At 26.9% G+C, this 25,319-nt stretch overlaps 1 protein-coding gene across 4 annotated transcripts in view; it reads right to left on the bottom strand.

Annotated features, from left to right (window-relative positions):
- Nucleotides 1-25,319, bottom strand: part of LOC114131970 (calcium/calmodulin-dependent protein kinase type 1) — a 327,907-nt gene that overhangs the window by 68,552 nt on the left and 234,036 nt on the right. For 2 of the 4 annotated variants that reach the window (XM_027997326.2, XM_027997328.2), the window contains exon 3: nucleotides 11,592-11,654. The exons of the other annotated variants lie outside the window; for them this stretch is intronic. In XM_027997326.2, coding sequence (XP_027853127.1) covers nucleotides 11,592-11,654 — 63 coding nt within the window. The remainder of the gene's footprint in view (nucleotides 1-11,591; nucleotides 11,655-25,319) is intronic. 4 annotated transcript variants of the gene reach the window in all.

Consider the following 25,319-nt stretch of genomic DNA (forward strand, 5'->3'; position numbering starts at 1 on the left):
ATTTCTTCATACCCGATTGCGGTATCTACGATATATTTATGTGTATGTATTACATAGTAGTGTTACACGCACCACATTAACGTAAAAAATTGAAATATTGAAAAATTGAAAAATTCTGAACCAGATAAAATTACTCAGTACCAATTCTGGTATTGTGTGTTGCAGATTTTCACGTATCAGCCGAAAGTCGTGAACATAAATGTTGCCAGACTTATTAAGATTTCAAAACAAAGCTCGCATATACCACACGATGTTATAGATTGATGTAACGATTGAACGTCATGTAATTATGATGGATCGTGTTGGTTAAATACTGAATCATATTTACCGTTACACTATAATATATATGGGTAACATTTTACATTATGTACTGGAATAAAACGAATGGAGGGATGAGAATAACTAAAATAATAAAAATATTAACATATTTTATTAATCCACCGAGTATACAGTCGATGAATAATGCAATTTCGAAATTTTAACAGTTTTATATTAATTCTAGGTAGATCGCATCATAGGTGATTTGACACGATAAAGAGAGATGTGACAAAATGTCACGACTAACACTCTACATCAATATGGTGACATCTTGCATAGAATAATGGATAGGGAGAATAGTAGCGGTAGAGGATCTAAATGAACTGCTCGTTTTAATATGATAAAGAAGAAAAAGATAATATTAAAGGTCAAAACGCGTTGGCATAAGCAACAAGTGTTTGTGGCAGCGCAAGAGAAAGTTTTCGTGACACTTTGCCCTCGTTTTTTTACTGCCATCCAACATATCATCATCTGCCATATTATCATATTATATTATGATATCATATGAACCATCGTACACAGACTTAATAATATACCGCACGACCAGTATAAATGTGTGATAGTATAAGATGGGTAAGTTAATGGTATTTTTTGACCGATTTAATGTGAGCGATGGGGAAAAATTAAATAAAAAGTTAGAGTTATTTAGAAATTGGCAATCAACTTCTTAAAAAGTTGGGTCAATTTTTTTTTTATTTTGAATGTATGCATAACCATTAGACCGTTTAAGATCACAAAAATATAATAAATATTAGTGAATGCAGTCAATACTCGTACATTCACAATACCTAACAATAATAATTTAATAAATAATAACTGATTTATGCCATTTTCTATGTAAATATGTAATATATAAAACATAAAATATTTTATATTATTAATTTTCAAGAATTATACGAATTAATATTTATTTTTATAGGCATACATTATTAATTAAGTCAATTTACTATATGTAGGTATACTGTATATTTATTATTTAACGTAAAATGAATTTGAATAAAAATAACTCATATTATTTATTATGTACTACCAATATAATTCGATTAAATCAAAATTTAAGTTAATAAAAACTAAATGTTAACAATCTATAAACATTACCTCGAACTTATCAATTTGTTTATGCCCTGCATTGATTATTATGGCACTGTGCAGTTTAGTATCATGCACGTCATGTACGTCGTGTGCGTCATAATATTATTATATAATATTAAATGATACACTACAGTTGGTGATAAAATTATTTGTATTTTGATTATACTTAATGATAGTTACTTATTGAATATATTAATTTCAAATATTTAAATAATAAGGTCATTAATGCGGTTTGTGAGTAATTTATTAATTGATGATATCGTATTTTAAGGATAATAATAATATTATAGTCCATGAAAATATAAGTTTAGACGACGGATAATATACGCTTACTGTATAAAATAAATGTAATATTTAATTCAGCATAGGTTCTTTTTACATTTAAACAATTTTTACAAATAATAAAATGCTTTAATTTTAATACTTCTTTTATCTTTGTGCTTGAAAACATATTAGGGAATTAACTCGGCAATAACAATTAAAGTTGATACTCTTACGTTGTGTTCTATACATTATCATAATGTAATAAATAGGATAAAAGAATTCAAATTTCATAATTTTATCATAATTCGTATATAAAGCACGAAATATTTATTTTAACCATGAAAAAAGGACATATGATTATGATATAAAGAGACGGGATCGACAAAATTCTATAATATATAGGTACCCGGTTTTTAATTACATATTTTTTGACGATCGAGTTGAAGTATAATTTCATTTTACTTAATTCGGTATTTTTATCTCTTATACCACAATGTCACGCCATGTTTGTCTTTGTGAATATCACCCATCCGCCTACTAAAACTATTTACTCTTTTACCCGCATTCTGTCAACACATTCAAACTTTTAAAACTTCTTGATAGAAATTAATAATGCAACTTTTAAAATATTTACATTAATTATATGTATAAACTATAAATATAATTATTGGATTACTATCTGAAATTTAAATGAAAAACATAAAAATACATATATTTTATTCTTTTTTACTTTGATTTTAAGTGAATCAAAATATCAATATAAATAATAAAAATATTTGTAGTTTTTTGAACAAAGTTACATTATAGCAAAATTGTTATAAATATAGATAAGGATAAAAGTCATTGAGATAATTTGGAACTTACTTTGATTTAATTATACGTATAAGTTATTACTTTATATGATACAACTGAAAAATGAAAAACAGAAATGTAGTACAATATTCAAACAATATAATAAATTTAAAATTATATAATAGTAAACAAAATGGTAACAGAAATCACTTACGGATGAAAATAACTATTTAATAACTTATACATATTTAACTTATATTCTTAATATGGTTCTTTTTTTTATTTAGAAATTATTTGATATTTGTTAATTGTATACATATATTTATATATATATAATATCTAATATTGATTAGAAATAAAGTTAGGTAAATTTTGTCAAGTTCTTCTGTTACATTGTGCAACGATGTACATAGTATAGTGACGAATATGAATAGAACGTTTTCGTCGTTAATCATTATACATGTTGGAATGTGTTTGAATCGTTTTATTAATAATAAAAAAAATGTTTAATGTTTATGTACGTTAAATTTTTATCATTTGTAATTTTTACAAAATTTTAGGACGACAGTCCAAGTCGAATTGTGCCACCCATGAGTGGAACATTGAATAATCTTCGAAAATTTCATATCGTATATTATGTATTAATATTGATGATAAATTGATAAACATTATAAATTTTATTTTTTGTTGTTAACTTAAACTATAAAAATACATAAAATTAGTTTAGTAGGTACTTGTATTAAAATTTGTTTGTACTAAAATCAATAATGCTGAATATTATATATCTATCTTTATTCTTTTATTTGCTGCTAAAGTTTATGATTTTAATGTAGTTAGTGATTGTTACTGAGCACTTTAAAAAATTGTTACACACGTAAATTATATTAACCAGTTGTAAAACAAATTATAGTTTGTCTTTGAACGTATCATTACTTTTAATTTTGAACGAAATGTTTTCAAAGATCGTAATACGGCAATATAAAGGTTATTAATATGAGTTCCAAAAAAATACTTATGAACACAAGAGAAGTACTGTTAAAAAAAAATCTATTTATTATTTAATACTCTCACTGCAGAGAATTATTTACACGGAGAAACTTCTTGTCACCTAAATCTAATATGATTCCATTGCCGGAGGAAAATATAATTCTTTATTAATTCTAGTCTCTTTGCAACAATAGTTATCATTTTTTTGTCATTCCTTGGGGATGAAATAATAATATATTCCAAAGAAAATACCAACGTTTAATATACATCTAAAAAATATATACATACATAAATTCGGTATTTTTATAATTTTATTTAAAATGTATGAAATATTTTTATCCAGCAGGTATACGTTGCCGTATACTAACTATCGAAAAAAATGCATTTGTCTTTCTAACTAATTACGTAAATAAAATAATTAATTGGATGGCATGTTACATTACACAGAGCCGTTAATTCAAGCGAACTATTTTAATTAAGTTATAACATAATTAAAATATGAATATCTATGATAATGTTATTATAATATTATAATATAGCATTTTTAATAATGAAAATTGCTATAGAGGAATAAAAAACTAGTTAAAAAAAAAAAAATTGGGATAAATATATAAGTCTAGATTGCTAGGGGAGTATTATAACGGGGTGACTGTTAATATTAAATCTTCTTACCTCCTCCTCTGAAATATATAGCAAAGAAAAATATCGAAAATCGACTTAACATTATTTTGAATCATCCCGCTAGATAAAAAAATATTTTTAGAATACTGATTTTTTCCTCGGTATTTTGATTACTGCACCAGTCTGCGGTGACACGCAAAATCGCTCACTGCAAACGAGCGTAAAAAGCAATTTAATTGTACACTGATATTGCGTGTAACTATACGCATATACATATTATATTTGAAATAAATAAATAATAAAACAAGATCGAATTTCAATCGATTGACATGGAGGTTTCGAAAAAGAAAAGAAACGTTCTGTATGGCTACTATCGGTCAAATTGTCGTGCTGATTTATAAGCCTGGCGGGTTGTCCGTTCGTCTATTCTATTCATGACCCACTTAACCGGACACTTTTATACCCTCGTTTTCCATTTTTCAACTAAGTTTCAACTTGAAATCCTCATATGATGACGACGAAAAACGACGTCTACTTGTCCGCTCTACGAACACCGGTAATGTGAAATCTAAATGATCGGACCGTTTTCAAAGTCGTCGTCGTCGTTGAGAATCGTCGGAGCCGTCTGAAATATATAAACCCTAAAACCCTAAATTATCGAGTGAGTCTGATGAAATCGTCTATTGTGTAATCGAAAACTATTCACAATTGTCTAACTCATCCTAAACACGACCAGACAAGCTCGCGTTTTTTAAAAACGTGCAGAAGTACATTTTGACTTATAAACAGGTAACGAGAAGAAATTCATTGGAAAATGAAAATTAAGCTTATAGGTAATATAAAAACGTCAAAATTTAGAACAAAATTATTTCCTAACAATGAGTGAACAATTGATGGGGAAACGTTTCAAATTCCTTTAAAAAAATGCTATAAGCCAATATTAATAAAACCAAAATATCAGGATAATAGTCATTCTGCTGTATAATTGTATAGATTTTAAGTGTATCTTGTCATGAGTAATGGACGTGTCAAACAATATAAATTATTCAAAAAGTCAAAGAAAAAATATATCGTGTATAGCAAATGACCATTTTAGTTGAATATTTTTAGTTAAACATTTTATTAAATTTTTTTTTTTAATTACAAACATGATAAATTACATCAAGATTTAAACTTAAAACGTCAATGGAAATATTGTGAATATTTTGATATTTTTTAATAGCTATATAAGTACAATTTATGAATTTATTGAGTTTATATTTTTAAAATGTATTAATATTTGCTCAAAGTTAGCTAAATATTTAAAAAATAATATTATTTCAAGAAAATTCTAGTACAAATATATTTGGTAAAAATGTATTTTGAAAAAAAAAATAATAAACGATTTTTTATTTATAATACGTAGTACCAATTAGATTCTAGATATAAAAAAACGTCTCATTTGGTTTAAAATATAATCAATAACATATCGTGTTCTTGGATTTCTGTTTTAGAATGATATATAGCTACCGATTTTCATAGAAATAGATATGAATATTGCATGTATTTATTATAGCCAAAATGAATAGATCTTTGATTATTATATCATATTTTTAGTCCTGATCGTATATTAGACGGACCCCATAAAGACTAGAGATTTGTTAAAAATTGAACAGATAATTTTTGTATGAAATCAAAATAATGTACATTCCACTTTGCATTATCTTCAAAAAATATTCTCTAATTTTCTCCTAAATTTTATTTTTAAATAAAGCTATGTTTATCTAGTAAGATTTTATAAAAATTGAATAATTATATTTGCGTCAATACATAGCTGGGTATTAGTCATGTTAAATATTTGAGAAAGTTATACTACACGTTTATTTGTTTTCGATTGGTTTGATCATGATCATAATTATAACTAAGTCTTAGATTCCACCCTGTTTATTTATCTATACTCGATCTATTAGTTTATATGAATTGTTTACCTAGATATAACTCAAATAGAACAGCACCAATCACGACTGATCGTTTTGAATTTGTATTTTTTTCTTTTTATTGTACATTGTATTAACCATAGTTTTGGTTGTGGTGTATATACATTGTATAATATATACCTGAGCACTACTATATTTTTATTATAAATATACAACAGTGGAGTTTCTTTGCCGGATCTGATGGTTTTTGTCTTAACGCTGTAACGACGTTAAATATTATTTTACTTAAAATTTTTTTCTTTTCTTCTGTTTTTCTTTCATCCAAAACCAACGAGGAAACTTTATTTATTTTTTTATTACTGAGTTTATCACCCAGTTCCCTAATTAGTATTATTCTCTTTTCCCCGCGAATTACTTTGACTCGCATAAAAATAACCAACGATTAATGATTCTGTCCGCGACGCATTTCGTACATTTCAGACCTAAAAGTAATCGTTTCCAACCCTCTTTTTCTTTCTCTGTTCTTCTCTTTCTCTTTTCACGTATATTATATGTATTACAAATGGTAACGTAGTAGTGTACGCCCATACACCCAGACACACATTGAATTTGGTCTTTTTTTTTGAACCGAAAAAACGTTAAGTATATTTTTTAATACATTCTTTTAAACCGAATATAATGTAGAATATAAATAATGAATACGTATAAGTGTTAAAATATTTGAATTATACTTCGGAGAAATATTGGAGAATATTGAGAATAATATATTTATTATAATGGGGACTGTCGTACTTTTTTCTTAGTTTTTACTCGTGGTAGAAATAATTTTTCGAATAATTTTTAATATGGTCTTGGTATTTAATTTATTGACTAATCGGAATTTGTCATAAATATTTGAGAAAAAAAATTGAAAAAGATTTTTTTACCACCAAAATATGTGCTCCAAAATTTTTAGCTATAACCATGATAAAATAGATGTGTATTATCATTTATCACATATGGTACAGTATAACAACAGTGTGTATCTTTTTTCCACACACTCGACCTGTGACGTAGTTTTCTTTTTTTGATCAGTTAATTTTATTCCTATGTAATAATAATACAATTATAATGTCTGTTAATAATAAGTTAAAAAGTAAAATATAGATGAAGTTATGAATATTAAATGGAGTATATATAATAAACACTGTGTAAATACCGATCTATTTTACCATGTTAAGGACGATAGTTGACTGTAAACAACTATCTAACAATATTTAATTAATAAAGTTATAATCGAGAAATCCATACATTTTTCCATCATAATGTCTGTACAATGTAAGTTATAGTGAATTCAAATTGTTTTTGAAGATTAATCGAATATATTAAACTTTAAATTTACATAACTTAGAACAGTGTTTTAAAATTAAGAAACCTTTGATGTCCTTACTCAAAAATAAAAAATAAACTAATTTTATTATTAAAAACATTGTGTTATTTAATATTAAACATATTCATACTGCGTGTATAATTTTTTCACTTGGTTAGTTTAAACAAAGAGATCTTGATATTATTTTTAGCATTAAATGTCTGACTCCGATAGGATATTAAAATGCAACTTTCAAAGCAGTAATTTTTTTTACAATTTTTGGAGTTTTTAAGATTTTGATTATTTGCTTTATTTATAAGAAAAGACTCAATTTTTCCCATGTGAGATAGAATAGGTAAGACTTTGTCTTTCACTGTTGAATCCATTTAATCCATTTTAATGATTAAGCATGTTGTGTACGCAAAAAATACGTATTAAGAATTTATATACAACATCTATTGTACTTAATTTTCTGAACGATCGAAGTGAACATTTTGGACCTTGTGATTTTCAAAGAACTATTTTTTTTTGGATATGTTCATTCATTAGATATTATGGACTTTAATTTTTTCATCGGACTAGATTTTATACGTATCATACCTTATCATCATTTTATATGACATATTTCTATCTGGTTTTAATGCATCACATCGTATATGTCTTCGAAAACGAGTAAGCTTTTTTTTAGTTATATTTCTGCCTTGTTAAATTATAAAATATTATATGATTAGCTTATGAACTCGATTTCATTTTACACCATTATATGTATTATAGTATATACACAAACGTTGTACATTCTTATTTTTTAACTCGTATAATAACGGACTCTATACATCTAGATGAAACTTTCATTGGATTTTAAAAATTAGCTGTGACTTTATCGTGAATATAGTTAGGTTGTATTATTGTATTATTGACACATTTAGGCACTGTAATATATATTCATTATGTGTTAAATCTAATGCCAATTAATAGTATATACACTTTATATCGTCGTCTATATATACATTTCAACTCTATCATATATATATATATTATATATATTATCTTAATGTACCTACATTAAAATATATCTATCTAACCATATCTATAATTGGTTTATTTTTAAATTCCGCACTTATCGTCGTCGTTTGATTTGAAATTAATAATTGCAGCCATTTTTAATTCGACTTTTTTGTTCATAGCCGACAGAAGATCATCTTAAGGACATGGAAGTGTCAGTCTTTCTCATCAGATGCACCGGTGTAGCTGAAAACAGATAATAAAAACGGCGAGAAAATGTGCTGTGAGTGTTTGACGTGTAAATATAATGTAAATCTCCAAATACTTACCACACGTGAAATTAAAGTGTACATATTAATATGATACATCTAAATTGTCTACCATCTAACATTACACTTTAAATTTTAATATATAGTGCGTAAGTTGATGATGGCTAATATCTTCAACGAACTAAAGTGCACATCGATTTGAACGTGTTATACATAATAATAAATGTAACGTTATTTGAGAGGGGAGAGGTAGCAAAATGAATCGGTACTAAAAGGTTACAAATCATTATTTTTGTTTGTTTTAAATTTTGATTAAAAACTTAAGAAAAAATATCAGAATACTATCATAAATAATTTATACTAGGTATGTCAAAAAATGTACATATGTAGGCAGGTAGCTTGTTATTAATACGTCTGGTAGTGATGTTGTTATAATTCTCTCCTATCAATCTGGTAAATATGCTTTTGACATACGCACACATAAATGCACTTAGGAAATTATTTTGTTGGTCCATTTATGCGTAATTTATAACAATAATAATAGTAATAATAACGCAACCAGACCGGCTAATCTGACGTCCAGATGCTCATATTAATATGCATTAATTTGATTTCGCACATAGGATTACACAGAACACCGCGAACAGTGCATTTCAAAATGATAATAATATTATTAAAATGAATAACATCAGGCGATGAAATGCAAATGGACAGCCGGGCTTAACGAAATTTGATTTTAGTTCTGTTCAGTGAATGAGAATATAACCTACCGTGCTAATGATAAAACTGCTCCTTATAAGCTGAAATATCCAACGAAATTTCAAAATGAGGTAAAGTCAAATTAAAAATCCTAATATTCAGCACATTTAGGTTAATAAATCGTAAGTCTGAAATATTGTTTAACAAAAATAATACTCAGGCAATGTTTTGACAATTAAAACGCTGGAAACTATAGAAAACATTACTGGTAATGGGTATAGATATTAAAAAAAAATGCCCGATAAAGAAGGTACTAACGGATTGTTAGATTAGCCCTTAGCTATAAGTAATATAACATTTATAACAATTTATAAATTATAAAAATCAATATATATATATGTATTATGTATATTAAACTATTATGTTATAAATTATAATTATTATATTATAAAATAAATAAACAAGATTCTTACTTACGGAGTTCTTGCTCACAAAATAAGTGTTTGTAACTTATATCAATACCTATTATAAGGTTCATTATAAAGAGCATAAGATATCATATCATTAAAAAAACTATTTAATTTCATTTCTCGGGTATTTTTACATAGGAAAACACATAATATTATATTTTTTACAAAAGTATAATATACATTATGCAATGTGTCACTATCTTAAGGAAATGTAAATCGCGCGTAGTATATATGATTATAGATCGGCCTGGTCCGTTCAGACGAGCCGATTGTAAACAATTATTACTTTTTTGTTCATGCACATAGTAATAATGTAAAATATTCAATACTCACGATAAAATATAAATATAATTTTATTGTAATCACGTACACAAAGATAAATCTAATGACGGTAACATAATAATAAAAGGTGTTAGGTTAGGATATAGGTATTAAGAGGAAAACATAATGTCGTTAAAAAAAAAAAAAAAATAATTGTAATAAAAATATAGGTACAAATATTGTACTTGTCGCGGTTAGGTGTTGGCACAGCAAGAGGCTATAGTGTTAGTCATTCACGATCATTTACATTGGTTAGGTATAATAATATGAATTACGCTAAATGTACCTATTTGGTATGTAATTCACATATTGCATTGGACGCAAACAATAATTATTATTTATTAGGCGTTAGTGTCTGGTTGATTAGTCCATAACCTCATGCGATCTTTAACACTAATACAACAATGCGTTGCGCGTGGTCTAACAATAATTACGATATTATTATATACCATAATATCAATATTGTGTACATATACTTGAACAATGCGATTATTTTATTAAATTATTAAATCCAAATATAAAAGAGCTAACCATTTAAAATATGTTTTGGACATCAAAATTGTAGGACAATTATTGTGTTTTAAAACAATATGTATGTGTACGATCGAAAATGAGTATCATTGGATGAAAATTCATTAAAAGACTGCAGTTATGACGATAAAATGTGATGAATTATGATTATAGTAAATTCCATTTGAAGAAATGTATAGTGCTTTGGGTTTATTTATAAAAGTATTAAAAAACGAGTGAAACATAAATCGACCGAACAGAAGACATACATACCTATTATAACATACTATAATAGGTTTGGAGTTTCGTTTTAGAGAAATGATATCGCATTGAACATTTACTCAAGTATAGGTATATGATAACATTTATGTGTATTACGGTGACAATTTTAAAGATAAAAAAATATTTTCTCAAAAGGTATTATAGTTTTTAGTAATATAATATTTACATTGTGACGAATGAAAAAAAATTCTTAAAAAATATTTTGCTTTGGAATTTGAAGTTAAAAACGTATATTCGTTGTCATTAAAAAAATAAAAACTTAAAAACGATGATGATAAAAACGGTAATTTTTTTCAAAAATGAAGTATTGTAAGATCTGAAATCATTATTTTTATTCACTAAAAACAATACATTTTTTGAAAAAAATCAGTCTTAAACTTTAAAATTATCACCTTGTACTATAAGTGTAAGACATATTCTTGGTGGTGAAAGTATATAGGTACAGTATATATAATTTGAATAGACACTAGTTTACGCAATGCACATATCATACTAATGTATTTGATAATCATATTATATTATAGTGTCGGTGAGTATGTTAAACGTATATATTATATTAGTGAGGCGATACAAACAAATTCACAAGACAAGACAAAATAAGAAAATTCCGATCGGACACCGACTTATGCAAAATGTACGTATATGCAACTAACTGTGTTTACGAACCCTGATACCGTCACCCGTGCTACAATAGACTCACCATTGACCCTCGTTCTTATCGTCGGTCCCCGAATGGTCACTCCTTTTCACCGACTTACTGAACCTAAAGATAGAAACGATTATGCATGTGTTCAATAGGTATCATTTATTTGCACGGTATACTCATCAGTGAACAATAATAAATATGTTGTATACAGCTAAGTAGCATATAGGTATTTCGTATGACGTTATACATATCATGCAGAGCAATCGTTTTCCCGTGAACCGGAAAATATGTATAAAGAAAAACGCTTGGAATTAGCTCTAAGTATTTTAATTAAAATGTTTACTGATTCCTCGTGAGGTATTGCCCGGTTCGCGATAAAACGAATCATTCTGTACAATATGATATATTGTAAATTATGTGTAATATTTGCTCCTATTGTGGATGGAATCGTCATGCAATCGTGTTAAAAATGCGCATTGGGTTCACGAACGGAACGTGACATAATAATGACGTTTACGGCCGAATGAATTTATTTAAAAAATATAGAAGTATATAATTTTGATGAAATGATGAACTGCAGCTATAATATTATACGTAGGTAGTTAGTTTTTCTAAAGGTACATCATTATTTTGCTTAAAAATAGGTTTACCGTTTTCTACGACGACGTTCAGTATTGTCGAAAACGATAACAACGATGAGAAAGAGACTTTTATTATTATCTTGTTATATAATATTAAATAATAATATGTTATGGACAAATCTCGATGACTGTAAGTTAAAACTAGGTTTTAATGGTTGTTACTAGGATAGATTTCGATACATAGTAATTGCTGTACTGATTAAATCGTCCCAATCAAAAAATTCAATTTTTTTTATAAAGCATCTAAATTTAAATATTTCAAATAAAAATTATTTTTTCACCTGAATACTACTTGATTTTGTATGTTTTTATTTTTTATGCAAACCCTACAATTAAAACTGCTCTTACCTACGAAAGTATTTAATTCACTTTACCTTCAGCTACTCGTAAACACCCATAGTCTTTTTTATTTATGAAAAGATTAAAGTGATTTATTTTAATTAAGTATAATTAAGTATGATAAATATAATATAATATAAGTTTAAATAAGTAAACAAAGCAAACAAAAAAAATCTTTTTATATTTTCTGTTATGGAAGATTCAATAATCAGATTTTACTGTCATGGTTTTGTATATTATATAGGTTGTAAAAAACATTTTAAGAAAAAACCTGTATACAATTTTCAACTTTTTTTTAGTACCTATACGATTAATAAATGCTTTAGTAACAACTAGTAAAACATAGATTTACTTAATTATCGAGTATTGTCGGTAACATAATATAATGCTATATATTTTGTCACTATGAGAAATTAGTTGTCTTACAATGATGAAAAGAGCATTCAACTTCCTTTCCAAGTCTAATCCTTTAAAAAGTATAGTGGTTATTAATCATAGCTACGTCATAATATATTATATATTATTAACCAGCAGAAATGGGAGTATCGTAAATTATACAGAGTGATTTACAAAGCGTGTTTACCACCATTTTTTCTTTTATTAAGAGGATATACACTCATATATGTTGTCTCTGTCTTACAAATATATAACATATATATATAACTGATTTTGTGTAGCTAATTTTAATATTGGAGCGATTTAACCTATTATAAAACTTAAAAGTAAGAACGCTATATGTTGGGTAATTCTCGTTGGTTTTTTACTGTATTTTAGTTTTTAAGCAAATTATGATCATTTTTATATTTTAGTAAATTAAAACATAAATAATTCATTTAAAAATTAAAATAATATAAAAACTAACGAGAAATAACAGATAATTTTTTCCCCTCAAGTTTGGTAATTGACTAATTTTAAAATTTTAGTTTTTAAGGAAATTACGTTCATTTTTATATTTTAATATATTAAAACATAAATAATTCATTTAAAAATTAAAATATCGTAAAAAACCGACGAGAAATAAGTACCTAATAACAGATGTTTTTTTTACCTTTAAGTTTGGTAATTGGTTAATTCACTTTAATATTACAGCTAGCAACACAATATCATATAGGATTTACTGAACACCAATTGCCTATGTTGTATGATCGTAAGACAGAAATAATTTATTTACTTTGTGAGTGTTGTATCTCTTTAGTGGAATTATTCAAATTTTGGTTTTATTAAAATTAAAATAAATTTAAAGAAAGTTTTTCCAAATTTTTAAGATTTTTATGTTTTAATTTGTTAGCCCCTAAAATATATTCCAAACCCTTTATCATGGACCTAATATATTTCGTATAAAAAGTTAAATAACTCAAAAAATGGTAAAATCAGATTTTGAATGACTAAATCGTTGAAGAAAAAAAAATGGAGGTGAGCATGCTTGAAATCATTTTATATAATTTTATGGATATGTATACTACAACTAACTGCGTGACAGCTATAGTCAAAATTACAGAACAGTATTCTTAAACTATGAATGGCATGTCAAGTTTGGTCGAGTAAGTATATCTATGTTTGATGGTTTCTAAAACATTCTGTTTAACACATAAGTGATATCAATATTAACTACAATACTACTTTCGTCGATTGAAAACACGGTTGTGTTGATTTATTTGAACAGAATCGTGTTCAAATATCGACAATTAATGTTAAATGTAATGGTAGCCAATAATTTCGCGATGTGTAAAAAGTGGTTATTTGTGTGTATAGTTTGCCGATTGACGATGTAAATCAAATGAGCTTCTTGTGGACAATCTGGAAAACGATAATAAAGGCAGCATTTGCCATACACAACCGATTACAATTACATAACTGGCATAATACAAGAGCGCAATATATATTACTTATACGGTTAATTTAAACAGTGTCGAGGCACGATAAATCAATTAAAAGTAATATATATATATAATGTTATTAATAAACTAAAGCTGTGCATTGGAAGCGAACATATTTTTTGTGCTTTTTGTAAGACAATTTTTATTAGTAATACGGATAACTTAAACCATCGTCTATTCGATTACTTGTGCCAGTTGTATCTATTTTAAAATGTTTAAAATTGTTTTTGTATTTATTGAATATTATTATGTACTTGTCGATCTCAAAGTATTTTACACTTACTGCAGATTTTCGTTAAACGTGTAGACAAAAAAAGATCGGTTTTCAATTTTATCGTGATATTATAATATTCAGTAGATGCCGAATATAATGAATAAAAATATTGAAATAGTTTTTGACTCGTCCGTATAGATACCTCCTAATCTACCTAGTATGATTATTAAAAAAAAATTAAAAAATATTTTTTCTCACATTTTCCGGAATTTTAAACGCATTTACGATGTTTTATAATATTGGATATAAACCTTGGTGGTTATTATCATCCATTTGCGGGGATTGAAATAATATGAAAAATTAGCATAATTCATTATTAATTGGTCGGATGCTGTCGAATTAGGTCACGTTAGCTGTAGGATTTTCGTGTTTCCTCCTTTTTCGTTTTTCCTGTGGTAACTGAGAGGCGGCGATATAACGTATTATAATTTATGATAATAATATGTATGAAAAAGGCGATATTTTCATTTAAGAACGTATGTCGGTAATAATTAAAGTGTTTCGTTCCATGTGTTGGGCCCGTAAAAATATGTACGGGAAATAAAATGTATTATATAAAGGTGTGATAATATAATACATACTATATATAATATATATATATGTACTTAACCCGGCGTTGCACTTTTGCCAACGTGAATACCAACAACAAAAACAGATAAAAAGCGGGGCAGGACATATAATAATAATAATAATAATAATTTTAAAGCGCATAATATACAAGCGAAACTAGACATACACGAGTACACGGTTGTCTGCAGGGTTGTTAAAACTTGTGTATAGTTTTAATCTTTTTAAAATGGTTTGCGTGGACGTACCTACATAAAAATACCGACGATAACAAACTAAAAAAAAAAAACCGTTTTTAATTGTCTCACTAAATAATTAAAAACGTGTTTTATCCGTAGGTACACGCACACAAACAAAATTGGCTTGAACAATAATAATATTGCATGACGGATCGTACACATAAATAAACTTTGTGTAACTTACTGTTGTAACTCATAATAATATGTAATCTAGTAGTTACAAATTATAATCGTAACTTTTTGTAAACATCTGGTTATACTCTACCCCCCGGGTATGTATATTATTATATTTCAAAAAAAAAACTTTTAAAAAACCAAGTTTTTTAAAATTTGAAATTAGACAATTACGGTATAAAAACAAGTACATTTTATGAAATCGTAGATTAGGTATACAAATGTCTTATTTCAGTTTTGACTTTTTGGAGTATGGGTGGATGTTAGTGTTTATAATAACATAAAAATAGCTTTGGTATAAATGATACAGGTACTGCGTAGACCACGAGCCATACCACAGTATACATATGGATAGAATTATTTTTTGTTTTCGGTAAAGACCAGAAGAACCATTAATTAAACTCCAAAATGTGCTTTGTTTACATATGTGTATAATATTATTTTCTGTGTGGTCATTTTACAGAGTATAGCAATGGTGGAGGGCTGGTTTCTCACGGTGGCGTTTTTTAGTTTTGATTTGTTCGTTATTTTATTTTTTGTTTAGTTTTGGTGACAATGCCGAAACTTCCTTTATGTACAATATGATATTATTTTTAAAACTGTTTAAACTTTTTAATGTGACAATAAATTGTTTTTTTACCCTTTTTATAACAACAACAATAATAATAATAATCATATTATAATATAATATCTAACTACCGTTGGTTTTTATTATTATGGTTATTGTTATTATTATTTTTGTTTTACCTTACGAAAGTTATTTTTTTCTATAGTTTGTCATGATTGCTAACGGACAAACAGTTTTAAAGACAAAAGGCATAGGATATCATATGATTTATGCACTATACCAATGTGGTAGGTATAATATTATAAAGTATAATGTATATCCGTACCGATTTTTCAAAAATGTGAAAATCAAATATTGCTCTTCAGAATGTATTTGATGTAAAATAGAAGCTGTAACGAAAGTATTTAATAATGATCGGATACAAAAATATTATCGAACCCTAAGCCCTAAATAGTTAGGTTAGGTTCTCTTTTCATGTTGCCTCAATCATTCACATCGCAACATAATAGAGGTGACGAAATTAAAAGCTACACACGAGTTTCAAAGTTTTCATCTATTTTTAACTTATGAATAAACGAAATGCTTATATATATATATATATATATAAATATTACGAAAAATTAAAAAAATGTAGCTTTGGTGACGTGGCAAACTTATTCAATGAACAATAATTATACCTCTATTAGTTTTGTTACTTCCTATCCATTTCATTACAATGTTATCTGAAAACCTGAAACCCCCTCACATCATTATATTATACATTTTATATTCATCAGGCGTGCTTATGTTATTGTTGTATGTTGTAATAGATTGTGGAATAAGTTGTTTTAGTTTAAAAAAAAAATAAAAGTTTGAACCATTAGTATTTAAGAGATGTTTCCGTTTTTCTTTAAATTTCTAAAAGTCGCAGCGAACGTTTTGCACGCAATTTATTTTTATTGTTAAAAAAAATTGCAAGCTCGTCATACACGATGTTAATATCCTTAGAATAAACATAAAAATTCGATCGAACTTGTATTACACTAGTAATATCACGTTTGTAACAATAAAATTGTACACAATATGTCCACTGTGGCCATTATGCCATAGCCGATACAAAATTAATATTATTTTACGATTCAATTACGATTGTCGAAACAATAATAATAGTATGTACTATATATTGTAATATATGTAGGTATAATGGTACGTCGAACATTACGAGTTATAAAAATAATGGATAAAGCGTAATTGATATTGTAGTTCGATATTATTACAACGAGTCGGTCCCTCGACCGATTATCAAGCGCATACCTCTGCTTTAACAATAATAATAATATTAATGTTATACAGTCAATCGTTTATAACCGGGAATTACAAATTATTCAAAACTTTGTTTTCATGTTTATTATTATTGTTATTAGTGTTTATTCAAATGACACGATTCGTTTTACAAAAAATCAATGTTTTAGTGTCATACGCTGTTATGGGTACAATATACATAGATACCTACATAATATTATTGTGATGAGAGATGAAACTCATGGTTTTAAAATTTGATCGATTTAGTGTAAGTTTATCAGCAATTAAAATAATAGTAGTGAATATTAACAAAGTTGTCCCCAATTTTTTCCAAAAATACTAAAAACTATATAGATATTTTACAATTAATTTGCTATACGACTATACTGACTGTGTATAACATATTATGTATTACATTAATTAAAACTGTGTAAACAACAGTCGACATAAAGAGATTTCAATAATATGTGATTCAGCAGTTTGACTGCATATAATTTGTACCCAAATCATGTGAACCGTTAACAGAAAAACTAAAATTAAAAGAATTAATAATATATATGTTATGTTTGTTCAACATATAAATACTACAATACTAAAACAAAATAATATATTAAAATCGAATCACTGTTTTCCAAATAGTAAATTAAAATAACTGACTGATTTTTATTATTATTTATAAATACTACAATTAATTTTAACAATATAACAATTAAACAATTGTTCGTCATCAGTTGTAAATCAGTTGCTTATTTCGTTTTATTCAAAATACATCAATAAAGTAAAGTTACCTTAGAACTGATAAAACGCAAGTTTTCTACAACTTTGGCCTATAATTACATAGTGGCACTAAATGACGGATAAAAAATAAAAATTAACTTACAGAGAAACATAAAAAGAAGATAAAATACTGAAGACGTTTGTCAAGAAAAATATTTATCGTTTGAGCATAATATAGATTGTGGTGCTCATCCGTATATTGGAACCACATCGATGAAACTCCAGTGAACGGTAGAAACGTAGTAATATAAAAATATTTTTGAAACCCTCTTAAAAGGTTTTCCGATTGGCCGCATTCCTTACATTTTCCATCTGATTCAATTACAGAATCGCCCGGACGGAATAATATCGTTCCGCTTTTGTGATGTAGTAGCGGCAAGCAAAAAATAAAACCATAACCGAACCCAATATTTTAATTGTGTTTTTAGAAAATTGGATCGATATTATCTACGAGCCGTTGCTATTTAGATAATGCGTACAACGTACCTATATAATGCACAGCTATAGGCGAAAGCCGTGAGGTGGAAAAGTTTCAGTGAGAATACTGAAGTCGAGTAATTGAAATACCTACAGAATTTTATTATAGAGGGCACTATAAATTAAACGACGCAATAATATTTTTACGGTACTCCCAACTAAAATAAAATAAAACAAACCATTTACTTTTATTATTTTTATTATTTGCTCATTTCGGCTGATCAAAATTGTTATAAATGTTCACATAATGAATTACATAACAGCATATTCTATATTGATTTATAGATTTCTAACTCGTTATTTATGTCACATTCAGTGATTTTGCTTAGACTAAGGGTTAAAAGAACACAGAAACGTCGAGTACGAGTATATATATATATAATTGGCATTGCCGGTAGTCGAGTTTTGAATCACAAATTAAACACTGTCAAATAGCAGTCCCCTCTACATTTTTAAATAAAATTAATTATTTTATTCACTACAGGTAAAACAATCTACTTGATATAGACTAATCATAACAATTAAATTGTTTCAATTCGCTTTACACTATTCTTGTAATCATAAATTAACTACTATTATAAACAATTCAGTTCCTAAAATCGATTCGTGTAGTGGGAATAACTAATCCTAACTGGATAGAATTATTAGGCGTAAAAATCGACAGCCACTTAGTTTGAAAGAATGAAGGAGATTATTCTAACTATACACACATTTTTAAAATTAGAAGAACTAAACTATTTATTTTAATTTATAACGAAATACCAAAAAAATTGGTAAAAATTGAATTGAACAGAATGAAAACTACTGAATGTAAAAGTTCAGTCAACATTGCGCTGATGTCGCACATCGAATGAACACTTTGGAAACAGATTTGAATAATATTGTCTCAAAATTGAATCAAAATGTTTTCAAACTTGACATTATTATAGAAAATTTCACAATGTGTGTATTCAATAGTTTAAATGGAATGCCTACTAGCAACAAACAAAGTATTATCATCACGGAAAAAAACAATTGCTATAATTGTAAATGAATGAGAAACTACTACATCAAACAATGAACACTTTCGAACAGCCATATTATGTCACAATGATATTATGATCATCTAAACTCTGTCGACCCAGCTCTTTTATACAGCGATATGAGATGTCAGATCCAGCTTTTGTGCGCCGGTCTCTCGTCATTTTCCGTATTGTGTGGACGACTTATCACAAACGTCATCCCGAGGAAGTTCAGGTTTTTGTCCACGTGCGCCCGCTGATGAGCCAGTATGCGATAAGTCATCTACCAGAAGAAGCAACATGATCAGGCATTTGTTGACCTAACCTGTCCAAGTTACTGCATTTAATGAATTTGTCGTACACGCTACACGTGCACGGTTTTTTGCTCGTTTACTGTCAGATTACTGCTCTAAATCAACGACTTGTCGCAAACTTCAAACGCGTCAACTGACCATTGTTCATGGCGAATCTCCTGTCACTCATATTTTATCTGGTTTCACTAAGTTATAGTAGTACCGATAAAAGGTTAAAAACGTCCGAATTTATTGATTGTGTTATAACTCGTATTTATTTTTCGAAAAATTATGTGGTTACTGCTGTTGACTTCTATATTTATGTTTGATTATAATATTTTTTGTCATCACTCGTTTCTAATTAATCTCATAAACCTCGCTAACATTTAAATCCATTTTATAAAATCAAAATGGAGTAGGTATAAAGAATTAGAAAAATTGATAAGGCATTGTTATAATTATGACTGTGGATAGTTACTTACTGCTGTCACTGTCAAGTAGTGTATTTAAACGATAGTTTGTCATTATTAACAAATACATACATATTACGATTTATTATTTTTTCCCCTATTATATTTCAATTATAAACTATAATATTATTGCTCTACACTTAAAATTATTTAAACGCGAAAATTATTACGTTTTAAAGTTTTAAAGACAAAATAGGTAGAATAATATTAATGAAATTCATTTAATAAATTATACATATATTTTTTATCATAACGAACGATGTAAACTACTTTGTATAACGAGTACCAGTAAATAAGAGTAAACGAGTTACTTTTGAATATGATGACTATTTTTCTAAGAAAATTTCATTTCGCCATAATGTAAATATTTTTCTTCCCATCATATCAAAATTTTAAAGAAAAAGCGCCTGTTGTATCTGACATATTTTTATGTATATAATCCTCATTATTAAATAATATTATACACGGAAATTCATTGATAAAAAGTAAATAAATAAAAATATTCTGCTCCGCATAGACGTGATTGTATAATACTAATGCAGTAAAGTTCCAATAACAATTTTCGTAGTATAATTTGTTTTCAATTTAAAATATAATTTTATTTTTCCTTTGACTTGAATGGAAAACGACTGTGCCGCAGTTGTTACTGTTAGCGAACAATGTATGCATAAGCTGTCAATTTTGAAGTACACAAAGAATATTAATATCTTTATTATATACATTATATAAACACATATTATGCAATAATAAAAGTATTTCGAAGCTTGGTGCGTGACATTATTCGAAAAGTTTGCTTACACAAGTACAATATTTAATCGTAGATTAAATTTGCGATGGAATTATGGAACACATTTTACTTTTTACTTTTTTAAATATTTTACAATTTTTTGTTAGTGTGATGAATGTGTGTACATATTACTTATAAAAGAATTAAAAATTCATATTTGTTATGTACTTAAAAAATTATAAAATTCCTTAATCGATAACCCTGAACACTATCAAATCATAAGAGAATATTTAATGTTTGTAGTATTCAATTTTTTTCAACTAACTTGAAGAAACTTTTTACATTAAATATCTTAAGTCTAATGCCTAGTCCTAACTTAAAATATAATAATTACGATGGTAAAGACTTCGAAAAAAAAACGATTGTAGAGAACAAATTTATAATATTATTTTAACTTTTAAATGTGTCGAAGCAGATTATTATTAAATTATATATGACATTTTCAACATTTATGATATAATTAAAATATTTCAATGATCAAAAACGATTTAATAGTGGGAGATATTCTTTAGGTCGCACATGGACTCATTTTTTATAGTTTTTTTTTTTTAACTTTAGAATAAAAAATACAGACAAATTAATGGAAGTTAAAAGTTACTTAACTTTTTTGAAAATCAGTTATTATTTAATATTTTTTTTACAGTATATTTAAAATCTGTATCGTGCTAAAGTACAATTAACAAGTTTTATAAAAGTGCATACATAAAAATAAAAATACATGGTAAAAATAATGCATATAAGATTAATGGACTGAAATTGTAACAGAAAGGGAGGTCATGCAATTATAGAACTCCAGTGTACATAATAATTTAATTATTTAGGTTAATTTTTAATTAGTTATTACACGCTACAAACTTATTTTTAGACATCAAACATAGTTATCTAATAATATTATTGCCGAGAGATTTTGTATGAATTTATGTTGGGAAAGATCATAATTTTTTATGCAAAAATGTATATCTAATAATTGTATTATAATATACATTATTTTGATTCTCGTCGAAATTCAACAATTTTGTGTTTAATAAAAAAAAAAAAAATAATAAATAAAAAGGTAGTGTGGCTATAAACTAACATGACTGTAAGATATAAGTTAAAAGTCGCTTGGAATACTTCATATAGCATCAAAACAATTCAACTTGTAAGGTCTAGAAATGATTTTTAAGATGAAAAAACTAACTCGTCACAGTGTAGCTTGGTTAAATGTAACACACGACTTAAAGTTTTTAACTCGATAAGGTCCAGAGCCCGACCACGACGATTCATGCGATGTGAATACACTCAACATACCCTACACGACTGCGATCACTGCAGCTGTTGAGTATGAATGATCATGATATCTTATGATAATAATATCATAATATCATCATCATCATAACTCAAACGAAATGTCTGCGCACAAAGGTACCCATTAGGTTAGGTTAGAACATAATACACACGTGTACTGCCGCATGTATATCGTAGTCGAGACCGTCGGCGAGGGTGTAATAAATATTGTCTCATCAATTTAACTGTTGAAATAACGAGGCCGCTCGAGAGTTGGGTATTTTATTTACGGACGATAACAACGTTGCGGCGAACGACGACGATATCTTACCCTCTCGATGATATATCGAGAAAAACCTGCTATCGTATAATATATTATTACACACTGTACTAATAATAAAGTACTAATTCATGTTTAAAGTTTGAAAATTTAAGTCATAGAAATTTGCAGGTAATTATTGCAATTAAAATAATAATAATAATAATTTCATAAAAAATTTTAATCGTTAATGTTGGTTAGATAGGTACACTGCTAAAGCTCTTTTAAGTTTTGTAAATTAATAAATAATTGAATAAAAATCGATTTAATTTACTAGAACTGAACATATATTATAATTTTTTAATTAGCTTTTACATTTTTTATACGGACATATATTTTTTTAACCTAAATCACAAATCTAATAAAACACAAAATAAACTATTTTTCGGAAAAGAGACTAAAAAATGAATCGCAAATATAGTTAATTACTATTTACTTTTAGTTTTCATATGCAATAATAAAATAGAAGCTATAATATTATTATAAAATAATAATTAATTATTGTTAATATACATTTCAGTTCTTAATATTATAGCTTACCGCCTATTTAAGACAGTCTAACTGTATATAAACAATTATTATTCAATTTATTTGTATCAAATTCGTCTTTCATTAGCTCTTTTCATGTACATTCATTTATATCAATCATTGCGATAACTCTAGCTCGCACAAACGCCCCGAAATTAATTAAATCATTAAATTCGAGGGCATGAGAAATATTTGACGTAGCTTAGTACATAGGCAGCACAGAATGATTTTTTACTACGCGTCTACGCTAAATCCAATTCTAAATCAAATGCTTTATTAGTAAATTGTCTAGCATTATAATATGGTTATAATGATTATATTCTCAATCCCTTAATTTTGTCATTGCTTATCAACTATACATCGTCCTGCCGAGAAATAATTTTTTTTATTCAAATAAATACCTACCATATTCTTTGAAAACTGTTGAAGAGCTAATTTGATTTTTTTTATAATGTTTACATAAAGTATTGCAATAAATTGTGTGGTTTCGCTGAGTTATTCTACTTAAGGTACCAAGCCATACTGAAGATAATAATGTATTATTGTGTATTATTTGAATAAATGAAAAAATAGATTTTCAATTGAACAAAAGTTTGTTTCGTCACAAGATAGTTTTCAAAGACTATTAAAAATCAAAGTTTTTAAAATGCAATATTTTATTAAATATATTAATTAATTAAATATATTAATAAATTCCCTACAACCTTTATACATTAATAACAACTGATAACAATTTAAGTTGTGCTAAGTTATATGTATAGGTAGGTAATTTTAATAATTAGATAGATTTTTTTATTGATTTTATCCATTATACTTACAACATTATGGTATTTTGACTTCAAATGAACTAAAAATCTATATACCTATAGTTTAATCTAAACGAATATCGCATAAAAATAAGACGAACATGATTAAGTAATCACTTTGTGTATAATACATGTAAGATACACTATACTTATATCGAACTTGTAAATGTGTAATGCAAAAATGGCCGTAACGCATAGACTATCTCTCAACCGACATAAAATTTATTGGCAGAAAACTCTCCACGTGAAATAAAAATAAGTAAACGATGCGGGATCGTTATTCCCCAATGAGTCTTATCGAGTATTATAATATATGTATACGTATACGAGTCAAACGATAAAAATTCTGTCGAATACAAAAACAATTCGCGACCAACGACAATTTATAGGCCTCTCGCAATACATTAATTGTTATAACAATATAGATAAAACTTATTTACTATTACGTATATTATGTATAAATAAGCTGTGGTTGCGTTAATCGCTTTTTCAGTTTTACATGAAAACTGATACAGGCCGTTAGCGCGAGCTGGAGTAAGTAAATTGCGTCACCAAAAAAATGTCATTTCACTATAAAAATTGTGTCTATCTCAAAATATTATGTTTATTTTTAGTAGGTAAAATGATTTAAAGACAAATAAAATACTCTACGAAGGAAAAAGAACCATAGACACAATAAAATAAATGTATAAAAAAAAAAAAAATATTCATTTAGCCATTATGCGGGAATTATTATAACTATTTTAATCAGTTGTTTATCCTAAAAAAACAAACAGATAAACTAACATTTTTAACCATAACAATATTGATGTAATTATTATATATTTCTCGTCCTAAGTCTGGGAAATGGGAAGAATATATTGATTTTGCAAAACTATCCCTAGACATAATTTACGTATGAATAAAAAATATTTAGGTTACAATTTACATACATACAAAATATATTTTCAGAGTGAAATTTACATGAAAATGAAAAATATGAATAATATGATGCAATTTACAGTGACCCTTCAAAGCAGCTTAGTGAGAAAGTGCCCATAAATGCTCACCACTCTACATTTGCACTTTAGTTCTGTATCAGTAGTACTACTTTTTAAC

The sequence above is a fragment of the Aphis gossypii genome, chromosome X (genome assembly GCF_020184175.1).
Source record: "Aphis gossypii isolate Hap1 chromosome X, ASM2018417v2, whole genome shotgun sequence".
Classification (NCBI taxonomy): domain Eukaryota; kingdom Metazoa; phylum Arthropoda; class Insecta; order Hemiptera; family Aphididae; genus Aphis; species Aphis gossypii.